The 15,499-nt window shown below is 43.4% G+C and overlaps 1 protein-coding gene across 1 annotated transcript in view; it reads right to left on the bottom strand.

Annotated features, from left to right (window-relative positions):
- Window positions 1-5,433: 5,433 nt before the first annotated feature.
- LOC117724113 (uncharacterized) overlaps window positions 5,434-15,499 on the bottom strand; it is a 178,997-nt gene continuing 168,931 nt past the window's right edge. The window contains 4 exon segments of the mRNA XM_076916959.1: window positions 5,434-5,894; window positions 6,126-6,247; window positions 8,579-8,706; window positions 14,207-14,327. Coding sequence (XP_076773074.1) covers window positions 5,882-5,894; window positions 6,126-6,247; window positions 8,579-8,706; window positions 14,207-14,327 — 384 coding nt within the window. The 3' untranslated portion in view covers window positions 5,434-5,881.

Below are 15,499 nucleotides of genomic sequence, written 5' to 3'. Positions count from 1 at the left end.
CCCTAGAGTGGCGTGTTCACTTCTGATTGGCTGTTCACTCATCACCCCATATTACGCCCCGGGATGGGCAGTGACTTTGGCGCGCCTTTTGCCTTTTGCACCTGCGCAGTCAGTTGTTTACAAGTGGGAGGACAGGATGCCCGCGCCATCTTGGAATGGCGAATCACTGCGGCTCCCAACAGCTCCCTGAGTTCTCAGTTTTGACAACAGTCGGGAGATAGCACCACATGTTCTAAGTTAGAGGATGTAGCCTTGAGTAGCTCAGGTAATGAGAATGGCCTCTCACATTTCTTCAGTCTTGAGTCGGTAAAGCTGGAGGTCTGAGTTTCCGTAAGATGCTCTAACTAGGGATGCTGAAATCATCCCTAGTTAGAGCATCTAATCTTTCAGTGACGTAAGACCTTGGACAACGGCTACCTGGGCTCATATAAATTAATCCAATCTGCAAAGGCTAGAGAGATGGCCCTGGCAGTTAAGGGTACTTGCACCCATGTCAGGAGGCTCACAACTGCCTGCAACTCCAACTTCAGTGGCTCTGGTCCCTTGTGGCTTTCACATGCACTACACACATGTTCACATTAAAAAAAAAAAAAAAAAAAAAAAAAAAAAAAACAATATGTGGCGAAAATACCTCTACTAGTCTTGTCAATAGGGGCTTGTGTTGCTGCCATGCAGAGGTAAGAAAGGTGACATTTGGAACTCAACCCCACCATAGTCTTAGTCACTGCTCTCATTGCCGTGAAGGGACGCCATGACCTCAGCAATTCATACAAAGGAAAACATTTAATTGGGGCTTGCTTGCAGTTTCGGAACATCAGTCCATTATTACGGTGGGGAGCAGGGTGGCATGTTCCGCAAAGCCACACCTCCTAATCCAGCCTGTTAGAGTTCCACTCCCCAGTGACTATAAGTATTCGACTGTATGACTGGCCATGTAGCTTTTTATCGATGCTCATCTCCTCAGCAACCACACCCTTCTTTGCGGAAGCCCAAACCCTCTTCAGTGAGACTGCTGCCAGCTGTTTGAACTTAGCCTTTCTGTTACTCTCTGGCCTAATTTTCACAGTAAGTTTGCAAAAAACCAGCCAACAATGCCCATGTTGCTGATTGGGATGCTGTGCTGCCTTGAAGTGGCTGCTACTGGATAAACCAGTCCGTCCCATTTAAGCCAGGCCTCCTTCAGAGTCTGTGCAAAATAGTCAATTTTTAATTTTTATTTTTATTTTTGACAGAGTGGTGAATGGGTAGCCTTCACTTCAGTTCCCTAGAGGAAGGCTGTCTTAGAGTTTGCCTCTCTGTTACTTAGTTAAAATACTGACTAAAATATGAGGGGAGAGAACCATTTATTTGGTTTACAGGTTTCAGACTATCTAGAGGGACGCCAAGGCAGGAATGTAAATCAGAGGGAACCAGCTTATTGGCTAGCCTTCCATGGCTTACTCAGCCTGCTCTCTTACACAATCCAGGATCACCTCCATAGGGGTGGCACCGCCCACTGTGGACTGGCTTCTATCAATTATTAACCAAGAAAATGCCCTATAGATATGCTCGTAGGCTAATGAAATGGAGGCAGCTCTCAGTGGCTTGTCCCTTGTCCCAGATGACTCTAGCACATATCAACTTGACAAAAATCTCATCAATACAGTGAACATTTTGGGAGACCTTTGAGACCCAAACTACAGTAATGTATAAACTTATGAATGTGAATGTTCCCATCCCCCCCCCCCACTTGTCTCTCTTTCCCAAGATAGATTTTCTAGTCTGAACAAGAAAAAGAATTCAATTAAGATTTTGCTACAGTGGGCTGGAGACTTGGCTCAGTGGTTAAGAACTCTTGCCCTTGCAGAGGACACACACGGCAACTGTCAGCCATGTACAACTCTAGTCCCAGGGAATCTGTTCACTTCTTTTCACTTTTCTGGAACCAGGCACACATGTGGTCCTCATACATATACATGCATGCATGCAAAAACACTCATACACATATTTTTTTCCAAGAAATGAAAAAGCTATAAAAAAGGATGATACATTATTTTTATGGATAGCCCTAATGTTGTTTATATTTTGATGTTAATTTTGTTTCTCCAAGAGGATCTGTCTGTTGACTTTTTGTAAACCTTCCTCTAATGAATATGCCAGGATCCACTGGTGAGAACTTAACAAGCTAGGTTGAAAGATTTCGGAACTCTGGGTCAGAGGTGCACCAATGTACTTGCCGACATAGCATAGATTGCTTTTTGGGATTTCACACTACAGATGGTGCCCAAAGTGGGGGAAAAAATCCACTAAAAATTCAAGAGTCTTAGCCTATATTTAATATTTAGTTAGAAATTTAGAGGTTTGGTGAGTGGAGCAGAGCCAAATCACATGACTCAAGCATGGGAACCTTGAAACAAAAAAAAGGGGGGGGGGGCTCTGAGGTCTCATACTGTAAAAAGAGACAAGATGGTTACTCTGAGTCAGATAACCGAAGAATGGAAGCTGCCTACTTCTTGGCAGATATTGATTGAACTATAAATTTATAAAATTGGGATTACTTGCTTTTAGGGTATATTTATATACAAATTTTGTCCAAATCACGTGGAGAATTTTGTCCATGGTTTAGAACTAGGATAGGGAAAATTAGCCACTGACTCCAAGTAGAGAGCAATGATAATTACATACTATAAACAGATATTAATTAGTAAACGTCTATGGCTCCAGATAGAGAACATAACAGATAGATGGTATATTAAGGTCTACAAAAAACTCATATTCTTTGAATGTGGGCTCCATGGGAAATTTGGATTAATTTCCTGACATGACAAAATAAAAAAGCTTAAAAATAGGCTCATATAATATTTAAGTTTATTTCATTTGTTTTAGATTGTTTTAATTTTCAAAATCGTTGTGATTTTGAGTTTTGTGGTTATATTATTCCCCTGGGAGAAAAGTCAAGCTAAAGGTTTTTCTATACACCTTCCAGAGTTATATAGATCAGATATGACAAAGAGAGCCCCCCTAAAAACTGTTATTTCAGAGAATCAAACAAAAAAGTTATCTTGATGATACTAAAATTTTATTTTGAGATTTGTATATTACAGAATATACAGCCTTGGTGACTCTCATTGTTAGACGTGCTGAACTGACCTGCTTGAACTCCTCATCTCATGGACTTTCAGCTGGATCCAGTCAGGACACAGTCATCATCAGAGATGACCCCCACAAGATATCTTAATGCCCATAATCAGAGTCATCGCCCCAGTTCCCTGGACTTGGGGGTCTGGAGGTGGTTATTCTAAGTTGTCTTTCTGGGTAATTTTCTTTTCTTTTTTCTTTTTTTTTTTTTGTTTTTGTTTGTTTTGTTTTGTTTGTTTGTTTGTTTTTCGAGACAGAGTTTCTCTGTGTAGTCCTGGCTGTCCTGGAACTCACTTTGTAGACCAGGCTGGCCTCGAACTCAGAAATCCGCCTGCCTCTGCCTCCCAAGTGCTGGGATTAAAGGGGTGCACCACCACCGCCCGGCTCTGGGTAATTTTAGAATGATCACAATTTGAACAGGGAGGAGATAACTAAAATTAATTGTGTAGTTATAATTTTATTTGGTAAAAATCTTTAAAATAATTACTAACTTAAAATCATAATCCCTTATTTTGGTACAAAATTTATTTTGGTACAGAATCAAGGTTTTCATTGCTATAAATTTCTTCTATTGATAAAAAAAATTAAAAAAATGCAAGGCTTGGATCCAGTCCTTCGATAAATGCCATTACAAACTGATCTATGATGATTAAACCTATAAGTTAAGGGCCAGATAACAAACTCATGGCTCTGAGTTTATTGTTAGGGTGTTTTTAAGATATTTTAATTAGAAACAGCTGAGAATGGTTAATGGATAACAGTCCAGATTACTTAACATAAATAGTTTTCAAAAACATCAGAAACCCACAGAATGTGACATTTAATATTATTTATTCGCTTGCTGTTGAGACAAGTCTGCTCCTAACAGCTCCCCATTCCTGGATTCAAAGCAGCAGCTGCGCACCTCTGCCTCCAGGTGAGGTTAGGTGGCCACTGGGCAGAAATTGCCTGTCTCTCCTGCAGACCTGTAGGACAGCTTAGTTCTGCCAAGACAATGAGCTAGTCCTTAATAATTCCTGTTTTTCAAAGGTCTGTCAAATTATCCTGGGCCAGAAGGCTGAAGAATGATGCTCCAACTTCCTGACATACTGAAGCTATATAGGTAGGCAGCTGTCTCTGCAGTTTGTCTCAGTTCTGGAAGCTGTGTTAGGCTTCCTATATTTTCAGATAATATTGGTCATTCTCAGATTTCTGATGGGGTTAAAAGACTAGCTATAGTCTCATAGCCAACCCAGGCTATTTAACATTGAAAAGATAATTTTCAGATAATATACAAGCTAACAAGGACATAGCATAGATTTGTAGGTTAAGATAGATAACAGAGTATTCTATTTAATTGACAAAAATGATAGACTAGGTGTTAGGTGTATTTTGTACCTTAGAAATTACAGAATGGCCGGGCGGTGGTGGCGCATGTCTTTAATCCCAGCACTTGGGAGGCAGAGGCAGGTGAATTTCTGAGTTCGAGGCCAGCCTGGTCTACAGAGTGAGTTCCAGGACAGCCCAGGCTACACAGAGAAACCCTGTCTCGAAAAACCAAAAAAAAAAAAAAAAAAAAAAAAAAGAAATTACAGAATGGTAATAGTTGTGCTTAATTTATATCTGAAATTAAAAGAGCTTTTAATTGGACAGAAAGGGGGAAGTGTTGTGGATAGCCCTGGTGCTGTTTGTATTTTGATGCTAATTCTGCTTCCCCAAGAGGGGCTGCCTGTTGACTTCCTGTGAACCTTCCCCCTAATGAATAAAGATTTTAGGGGACCAATCACTGGGTGAGGAGTAGGCCGGACTTCCAGGTCAGGGAGAAGAGGAGAGACAGAAAAAGGTGTCTTGCTTTTGGATGGGGAGAGCTTAAAGGAAAAATGTAGCTAGCAAGAGGCCTCTAGTTTAGATGGTGGATCTGCCAGGGTTCGCCATTGGAGGATTTAACTTAGAATGGCTTATAAATTAGGATGCTAGTTGCTGTGCCCAGTGATTGAGTTCCTACAACTTCTGAACTAAGTCTGTGTGGTATTTTCCTTCATGTGGTGACTCAACTGGTTTCCAGAGAGAAAGGTGCAGCAGCAAAGCATGGGTTTGCAAGAAGTGCACCCCAAAAGGCCATGGGAGTTTTGGAATTGTGGGGCTGATGTGGCAGTGACCCGCAGGTGCTAACTTGGCAAGCTAGGTAGAGAGGTTTTAGAACTCCGGGTCAGAGGCCTGCCAGCGCATTTGCCGACATAGTGTAGATTGCTTTTTTGTATTTCACGCTACAATTTATGTAAAAGAAAAATGCTTTGAAATTTGTTTAGACGAATCTTTATTGAACAATAACAGTTTTCACTTATTTTTATAAAGATTTATTTATTTATTTTTATGTATGCTTGCTTGCATTTATGTCTGTGTATCACATGCATGCCCAGTATCCACAGAGGCCAGAGAGAACATCAGATCCCCTGGAACTAGAGTTACAGGTAGGAGCTGGGACTAAACAGGGGTCCTGGGAGGGGCCAGCACTCTTACCAGATAAGCCAGCTTTCCAGTCCTGGGTCTTCATGTCTTAGTAAAGACAAGTCAGCACTAAAGTCCACTATCATGACCCTCCCTCCCTACCTTGTTACTCAAAATTCAAACTGAGAGAGACTGCTGGGCTGCCAGTAGCCAGAAACAGCTTGTAGAATGCAAACCAAAGCCTGAATGCTTTCAGATCTGGGACCAAAGCTGGCTTCATGAGGGAGGGACACTCAAGATGAGTTCATCTCGGTCCTTCAGGGCTGACTGTCACACACTAGGAAGAAAAGCTGGATGGAAAGGTTAGTAGGGCTAGGGTCATCTTTACACATCTAAATGCACACAGAAATAACACCCCCACACGCACATCACACCCCCACACACCACACCTACACCACACCCTCCACACACATACCATACCACACCCACACCACACACACACACACATACCATACACACCACACACACACACACCACACAACACACACCACACACACACCACACACACACACACACACTACCTTTCAGGTCTGAATGAAATCCCAGATGGAGCTGTTTTGGCTTGTAAAGTTGCAAGTTGAACATTTTCTGCCACACTGGGTAGAGAACCATCCTCAGTCCCTCTGTCATGCTTAACTGGTACCTGTAATAACAAGTTGGTAATGGGTTTTTTGTTTTGTTTTTTAAGGTAGCAAAGGATTCTCATAACATAGCAAAGGGAGCTGCTACCCCTGAGACTAACATCAGTGGTTCTGTCCAGAGGCCTTCTTGTCATAAAGTCAAGAATGAATCCATCTGTGGAAAGGCAATTCCAAGTAAAAAGAAAAGACTTGCTGGCCTAGAACAACCTAAACATTCTTTAGTATTCTACCTTTTGTGTCAGAACTGCACTATATTTTTTTTTTTTTTGAGAAAATCACTTGCATGTATATTACAGTCCATCAGTCAGTGTTTTTCTGTCCAATTGTCTACTCCTAGCTTAGGAAGTCATACCACAGATAGGCTTGAAGTGGCTCAGCTCAGCTCTGTGGTGCCTGGCCTTCAATTTCCTGCTTGGGGTTCCTATTGTACCCATCCATACTCATGGAACCACACTATACTTAGTTGTAGGGTTTATTTTAGTTTATTTAGTAGTTTATATTTGTTTATTAGTGGGTTGATTTGGTGATAGTCAACAAATAATTTGCCCTACTCCATTGCCCTGCTAGTTTCTCACACACAGTGGGTCTCCATTGAGCCTCTTCAACTACAAGGGCTATGACCACCAACACCCACAAAGTACGCAGAGCTTTCAGAAGGGGCATAAAGGACCGAATCAGGAACTGTCTTGTTTTTGTCCATACAAAAAGTGATCTTTTTTCTCTTTTACAAATAAAACAAATATACTTATTTTTGTTTTTCTCCATGTTCTATTCATGGACTCAACCAAGTACAGACCAAAAATATTTGAAAATGATCAAATTTGTACTGCATGTATAGATTTTTTTCTGTCAATATTCCCTAATTGATATAACTATTTTACATTGCTTAAATATTAGAAGTGATCAAGAGGTGATTTAAAGTATCTGGGAAGTTGTGTGCAGATCATATATGTTAGGTTTCAAACCTGGGACAAATGCCTGAGGTGCCCATTTACCATATCAAAGCAGATATGGCCTCCAGGATCTCCCAGCATCCCTCAGCCTTGCTGTTACAGGATATGACTGGCATACCCTACCCCCTACCCTAAACTTCTCTAGCCCAGGGGCTGGGCTGCTCTTCCTCCAGCTGCCTTTCCTTATATAATGCAACCATTTTAGTTACCTGTCCCTTTTATCTGCTCTTTTGGGTTTCTTGGCTGTCCCCAGGGTCATGTCCCCTCTAGACTCACCCAGATGTGTTTGCCTCTGGCCATGCTCTCCTACATATCTATACTAAACTTTCTCCTCCACCATACCTAGGAACAGTCATGTGCTTTCCTTTTTATTTGTTTTTTTTTATTCAATATGCAAATGCTATGTTTTATATAGCAGACTTAAGTACCGGTGGATTTTGGTATCATGGGGGTCCCTGAACCAACTCCTTGTGGACACTTAAGAACACCTCCATTAGAGTTTCATGTTTTAGGGAAAGATGATTACACAGAGGCTGAGGGAGGGAGGAAGGGAGGGAGGGTTACCACAGCAACGCAGCCCTGATCTGGGAAGGCTTCACTGGCTCCCACCTTCTTTCCTCAGTTTCTTAACTCTATGTTTTCCATGCCGCAATGAACTTCTATCCAAAACCAGACTGACAGTTGCAGAGTTACACTTTCAATCAAAAGGAAACACCAGGAAAGGTTGGGAACCATTAACTGGCTCGGCAGGTAAAGGTGCTTGCTGCCAAGCTTGATGGCCTGACTTTCATTTCCAGGATCAATCTTTCGGTGCGTCCCCTGACCTCTGACCTCAGCATGTGCATGCTGGAACATGTATGTATGTATGTATGTATGTATGTATGTGTGTGTGTATATATATATATATATATATATATATATATATATATATATATGGTGTGTGTATATACATATATGTATATATATTACGTGTGTGTATACATATACATATATATATGACATATGCATAGCAAATCAATCAAATAGATAAATAAATAAATAAATAAATAAATAAATAAATAAGATAGAGGCAGGAGGAATTCAGATAAGGGAACCGATACTGGTAATTAATTACTGTAGATGATTAAAGAAGAAACAAAAAGAGAATACAGCAAGGCTTTGGTACTGATTTCCAGAGCCAGTGAGTGAGCTGTAATCCAGAAGATGCCCTTGGGCTTATTTTAACACTAGAGCTGTGTAAAACAGATCCAAACTACCTAGATAATATTCTAATATAGAATCATTCTAATGTAAGTTCGAGGTTATCCCAGACTCATAACACCAGGCACAATTTTTTAAAAAATTGTTTCCTACAAATAGCCAAGCTTTTTAATCACTCACAGTCTTTGGTCTTTGAATCCTTCTTGTCATTTTACTGCCCATAAAATGCGTCTTTGAAAAATGTTGGTGAGAATATCTTGACAATGTTGAAGCAGAACTTAGGGAGCAGTGGGTCCGGGATCTAAGCCCTGTAAAGTAAAAAGTAAAACAAAGTAGATCTCTTGTTGCGATGTACAGACCCAGATTTAACACAAACTTTTATTACAACTTATCCTTAGCATTTAATTCAAGTGAGGATGTCAAACTTTGGATCTCTCTCTCTCTCTCTCTCTCTCTCTCTCTCTCTCTCTCTCTCTGTGTGTGTGTGTGTGTGTGTGTGTGTGTGTTTGCCCGGGGATGACATGACCAAGGGAAAGGGGATTGTGGGAGACTTGGTCCCTGGGATGTAAAGTGAGTAGACTGAGAGCTACTCCATAATGGGATGTAGCTAATTAACAAGGTTCTTAGGTAAGGAAGAATAGCACTCAGATTCTGGCGCAGGTCAACTGGATATTTGGCAATACCATTTGCTGAGACAGCGCCTTGTTCCCAAAAGGAGTCAGAGTGGAGGAGTAGAGGCTGAGTCCTGCTTTTCCTGCTGAACTTGTGACCCAGAGACTCCAAAGCCGAGACTTCTAGTCGTCACCAGATGTACTGGTCTAGAGTGCACAGGAGAGTTTTGACTGAGCTGCAGGTGGAGACTTGACAAACGGTGATCAAAGCCATGGGATCTGGGGCTTTCATCACTGGGGACAACGTGGGAGGCGTCAGACCCAGCTCTGAATGGCTCTGCTCTTTAGAGGCTGGTTCTGGAAGGAAGGGCTAGAACTAGCGATGAAAGCCGTGGACTGCCCCAAGAGTCACTGTCATGACAAGGAACAGGGAAGGTGCCTAGGAGTGCGCAATTATCTGATTCAAACACTGCAGAAGCAGGTGGTGAGAATTCAGTAGTGTGCATGCACTTAGAGACATGGGGACTCTGTGATTCTGGCAAGATGAGCAGCCGTGAAGAGGTAGAGATGAAAAAGCAGACAGTTGGGATATGGCAGAGAACTGTACTTGGTCACTAAGTGTCATTCTCCCTTTACTTCTTTAGAAATAGGGTCCCCAGCTTCTTGTCAGACATTTAGTGTCCTGCAGTAAAAGCTACACATCCCAGTCTTCTGGGCTAAAGGCCAGCTAATGAGATATGCCCTGAAGGGTCCGACGGGACTTCCAGGAAGTCTTCTAGTGTTCTCATGTCTTGTTGGCTGGAAAGCTTAAGCAGCCATTTTGGCCCATGAAGCACAAGTCACACAGGAAGAACGGCAGGCAGTTCATGGCTAGTCTGCATCCCGTATCGCGGAAGGCTCACGACAGTCAGTGAGAAAGCTATCGCTACACTATTCACACTCACAGCCACAGTTCATTTTAAATCTCTATGTGACTCTGTCTCCCTCTCCTTAATGGATGTGGGCTGTAAATAGAATAACGCGAGTTCAGAGAGTGATTACAAGTAACTCTTGAAAAACACTTGACTATGAACAGAAGAAATGTATGGTCAAGAGAGGTGGTTTTATTATCAATTTTGCTTGGCTTTTGTTGTTTTGTATATGTATATGGTTATGTATATTGTATGATTATGCATATGTATATGATTATGTATATGGATGTGATTATAGATACGGGTATGGCCTGGCACCAAACTCAATCCTTCCTGTCTTCAGTGGTGGGATAGCCTGGGCTCTGGGTATATTATAGGCCAGGGTTACAGGCATAAGCTATCAAACCTAGATTCAAGGAAGGCTTCTATTTTAGTAGATTTTATGATCTTGACACATACACGATCAATACATAATTGTTAGTTACAAGATCCCTTCTGGGTGATACACCCTAGAGAACTGTCATCCAGAACCCTTGACTGACAGGAAATACCAGTGTGGAGAAAGGAAACAGGCAAAGGATTGCTCAAGACTCCTGAGAAGGTAGCGTAGAGGGGATGCTGCCAACGGGGAGAGCCCAAGAAGGAAAAGGACGGTGTGGTTACTCTAGTTTTTGTGGCTATAATGAAAGACTAGAATGGTTACTCTAGTTTTGGGAGCTATAGTGAAATTCTAGAAATATCCAGCCACTCTCTTGAGGGTTCAGTTTGCTGGGCAGCTAGATGACATTGGGAGGCTCAGGGCCTCTGAATGGGAATTCAAATCGTATTATGCTTTGCCTGTTCTTAATATTTAAATTACCTTATAAAAAGGTAGTGGCAGGGCTTCGCTGAGGCCCTATTAGAGGAATATTAGAGGAATATTCCTCCTGGCCAAAATAATAGAACCTGAGTTTTCCTCTATGCCTGGTTGGAGAAATGACATTCTAAACTGCCCCCAAATTGTATGCTATTATCCTTTTCTTTAAGAATTCATCTTGGGGATGGAGAGATGACTCAGCAGTTAAGAGCACTGGCTGTTGTGCAGGACCCTGGTTCAATTCCCAGAACCACATGGCAGTTCACATCCGCCTGTAACCTCCAATTCCAGGGCATCTGGACTCTGCAGATACAGTATGCATATACATGCAGATAAAACACCCATACAAAGTAAATATAAATAAATCAATAAACAAATAATTTAAAAATAACCAAACAACAACAAAAATAATTAATCTTAATGGGTCTCTCAGTCAAGTGGCCAGAAGTCCACCCTTCAGGAATGCTGGAGGTGTGCCAAGTAGACAGGAGGAATACTAACCTCCAAAGAGGACTGATATTCAGAAGCTTGCTGCTCTATGCTTCCCCCAAAGTAATAGATGAATGATGCCTGTCAATCACAATGATGATTGACTTATACAACTTATACAACTTATGCCGTTGTATGCCCCACCCACCCCCCACCAAACATCCTGCACAGGTGCTTACAGAGCCTTACACTAAGCTTGTCTGCTTTTCTAACTTAAAAAACAAAACAAAACAACACAACAACAACAACAACAAAACACCACAATTTTTTTCTTCTCCCTTTCAATCCTCTTTTTGGCTATTGGCCAAAATCTTAGCATGCTTCACCACCACTCCTGACTTTCTTCCTCTTTCCCTGAATACCAGCTGCCGCAGTGCTGCTTGCAGCTGCTCGCTGACCCCTGTCACCGAAAATGCTTCCTTGGACCCCTCGGCTGCCTTCCACACAGCTGTCGCTGAGACTGATTGCTTATCCTCGCTGTGCTTATTCTCCTCTCAAATTCGAACAAAATGTCCCTTCATCTTTCTGAGACTGTTTTAAAGTCTTTGAACAACAACCCTAGGAAGCCACAAAAGGGAATCCCAACTCTCTGGTGACAAAAGGGACCCACTAGAACTACCCGAATTCTTTCAGAGAACAGCTCCACAGCAAGCAAGGGACGGCAAACTAAGCTCCACCCCTAAAGGTTCATTTGCATTGTGGGACTACCCCGCCTCCACCGCTCAGGCAGCCAAACCACGCACCGCTTGTGGCATGGCCAGGCTCCTGGCGAAAGTAGCAAGACAGCTTTACTCAAAGCACACTGAGAGAGGGACACAGTCAAGAGTGACAGCCGGCCACAGGAGTGAGGGCACTCAAAGACCCCAGTCATTGTTTAGGGTTTCCTTTTACCGGGCTCAAGAGAAGGAGGAGGGTGGTTAACGAGGGGCATATACAGATCGCATAATCGTATTTTCTTACTATGAACAACCCCTTCCCATCATGCATCTTACCATCACGTGCACACCCAGTTGCCTAAGCATAAGGTTACCTAAAAAGTTCACTTTAATGGTACAATTCGCCTTACTATGCATGCATCCTAACTCAGCTTTCGGCTTAGGTTGAATCATACAGGAATACATTGAGAAAACACTCAAATAGAAACTGTTGATATTTGATTATTAGGGGTGGAGAGCCATTACTGTATGCGTAGCCCCAAGAGATCTGAGGTCGCTAGGGGAATTGTCTGAAGAGGGGCGTGTACATAGTACCCGCAGGTGAAGCGGCTAGGCTGCCAAGTGAATTAGAGAAGGGATGCCAGCTTTCTAAACTTGTCCCTATTCCTTCCTGCCTCCAGAGCGCATTTGTCTTCCATTCTGCAGGAAGGAAATCTGCAGGTACACATTGTCAATGGTTTGCTTGTTCTGAGTTAACCTTCACTCGAGGCAGTCAAGACTTGGTGGTTTCCATGTCTGTGAACCTGCCTCCTGCAGACAGAGAGGAGACAGTGACTACCTGACCAGAGCGGCAGGGGAAACTGCAATAATTAACTGCCCCGCCCCATGCTGACTGTAATGAGACAGAAGACAGATTTTTACCGTATTAATTCACTGTCGCCTCAGATTGCTGACTCTGTGAACAAAGTGCAATTTAAAGACTCACTTCTTGGTGTTTTTTTTTTGCCGGTGTGTTGGGTGGCACAGACCCAGCTACAAACCCCGTCCACAACATGTAGAGGGATCTGCTAGGCCTGAAGTCTAGAGTAACTTCTTTCTCTTCTAGAAGAGAGGCCCTTCCCTCAATCTTAAGAGGGACCCTCCTAGTCAGGACCATTAGAAAGCTACTCATTCTGGCTCTTTTCCATAAATTCCAGACCCTGAGGGTCCTGGATGGCAGCTCTCAGGGACACATTACTTAGAAGGGATCACAAAGCCGTCTTGTGGGAGAGAAGCAGAGGAAGAAGACAGAAAGAAAAGTTCTGTAGCAAAAGGCATGTCGCATTGCTTGTCAGCCAGGTCACAGCAGAACTCTCCGTTTTAGGGCAGAACCTAGGCCTGGGGCAGGGACACCAAAGCCCACGGCAAGGGCGAGCCAAGCACAGAGGCAGGGGGTGGGCCTGTGGCCTTCATGGGCAAGTGCAGCTGCGTTCTTAACAAGCTTCTGAAAAATGCTTCTTCAGCTCGGTCACGTGGACAAGCAGCCACAGGAAACACAGATAAAGAGCTAAACACATGTATGAAACTGTAGGGCCCATTGTATACAATTACTGACAAAAGACTACCCTAAGTATATTTGGATACCTAAGTGTAAATGGATATGTGTTATTCCATTTAATGTGCAGAACAAGCATGGGGGTATTCACGTTTTCCTGTGGGGAGTCAATTAACCTGGCGGTCTTCCTCAAAAGCCCACACATTCTACCAGTCTGTGTTCAGGTCAGAAAGGAAGAGCTTGACAATCCAAATGACGGTCCAAGCATGGTTACCAAGCATGGTTACCAACATCTGATATTCCTCACCCATCTGGAATTGATCATCGTACAGAGGAGGAAGCCAGTTCTGGGGTCTGATGTTCATGCTGCCCACTGTCTACACCGTCCACAGGACTACTCTGGTGGCCATCTGTGCCCTTGAGCTCCCAGCACCCAACAATCATAGTGTCCTCTCTGAATCTTAGAAACATGGTCGGTGGTGCTCAAATCATTGAGATGCTCTGACAAAGAGTGTGATGATGTTCTGCAGGTGGTTTTATACTTTCCTCTAACCAGCTGCGACTGGTTGAACGGAATAGGAAATGCAGTGTTTTTTTTTTTAACCCCACATGCTATTCCTTTAGTTCATAATCACAATGAACTCACTACCTCCCTGGCCTTCGGTTGTTACCCAGTCTTGGAGTCATGGAGGCCCCCCTTCAACTCATGTCCCCAAGACTGTGTGATTTAGCCAGAGGAGGCTGCGCTCACCGACTGGGGAGCCCATCTGGACTGAGGGCTGCTTGGTGTCATGAAGCTGACTCTGTAGCTCCTGCACGCGCTGGAAGGCATCCAGCTTCACACTGCGTTCCCGAGCAAGCCGGCTTCTCATCTGAGGAGAGAGGGCAGGGAGCAGACATGCTGTGTGGTGCTTTCTTTAGTTCCCTTGCTTCCCAGGTGACTTTTGAGGGAGAGTATAGGCCCAGGGCTACCCCATGATGAACAGTGTTCAGAATTCTGGATAGGCTGAACTCAGACCAGAATGAACAGCTTTAAACTGAATTAAAGAGGGTCAAAACCCATCTCTGCAGACCTTGCTTTATCATTATTTGGTGTTCATTTACAACTTTATACATGTTTTAAAAATTATTATTTATTTTTTATCTATTTATTTATTTGTATCTGCGTGTCCATGTGTCTGTGTCTGGGCACCTGCAGGTCCTGGTACCTGTGTGGGACTCAGAAGACAACTTGTGGGAACTGGTTCTTTCCTTCAACCTGTGTGGCTCCAGAGGATGGAACTCAGGTCATCAGATCGGGAGGCAAGTGCCTTTACCCAGTGTTTTTAACATTTTTCTTTTCTACTGGGCAGACAGAAGGAAGTTAGAGCGCAGCTCCCAGCATCTACACCAGGGACCCACAGGAGCCCCTGGACAGTTTGGGCAATGGAAAGATGGAGCTTTTTCCAGATCTGCATCCCAGCTGTGAAGGCCATCCCCATGTCTGAGCAAAAGGCTACCCTCTGCAGATATAACATTTCCCAGGCTATAAGCTGACTCTCGTGTGTAGGCTTCTTCCAAATGTAGTTTAGATCTCAGCAGCTCATCAGAGCTCCAGGTTGGGAGGATGCTGTGATATGAACCAAGTCCATAGTCCTGTGAACGCTGGGTATATGTGTACCCTTGTACTCCGGGGTGGGAGCTATGAATGCTGGGTATATGTGTACCCTTGTACTCCAGGGTGGGAGCTATGAATGCTGGGTATATGTGTTCCCTTGTACTCCAGGGTGGGAGCTATGAATGCTGGGTATATGTGTTCCCTTGTACTCCAGGGTGGGAGCTATGAACGCTGGGTGTATGTGTACCCTTGTACTCCAGGGTGGGAGCTATGAATGCTGGGTGTATGTGTACCCTTGTACTCCAGGGTGGGAGCTATGAACGCTGGGTGTATGTGTACCCTTGTACTCCAGGGTGGGAGCTATGAACGCTGGGTATATGTGTTCCCTTGTACTCCAGGGTGGGAGCTATGAACGCTGGGTGTATGTGTACCCTTGTACTCCAGGGT

The sequence above is a fragment of the Arvicanthis niloticus genome, chromosome 20 (assembly GCF_011762505.2).
Source record: "Arvicanthis niloticus isolate mArvNil1 chromosome 20, mArvNil1.pat.X, whole genome shotgun sequence".
NCBI classification, from domain to species: Eukaryota; Metazoa; Chordata; class Mammalia; order Rodentia; family Muridae; genus Arvicanthis; species Arvicanthis niloticus.
Note: the sequence above shows the minus strand (reverse complement) of the source record. Positions and strands in the feature narration are given on the sequence as shown.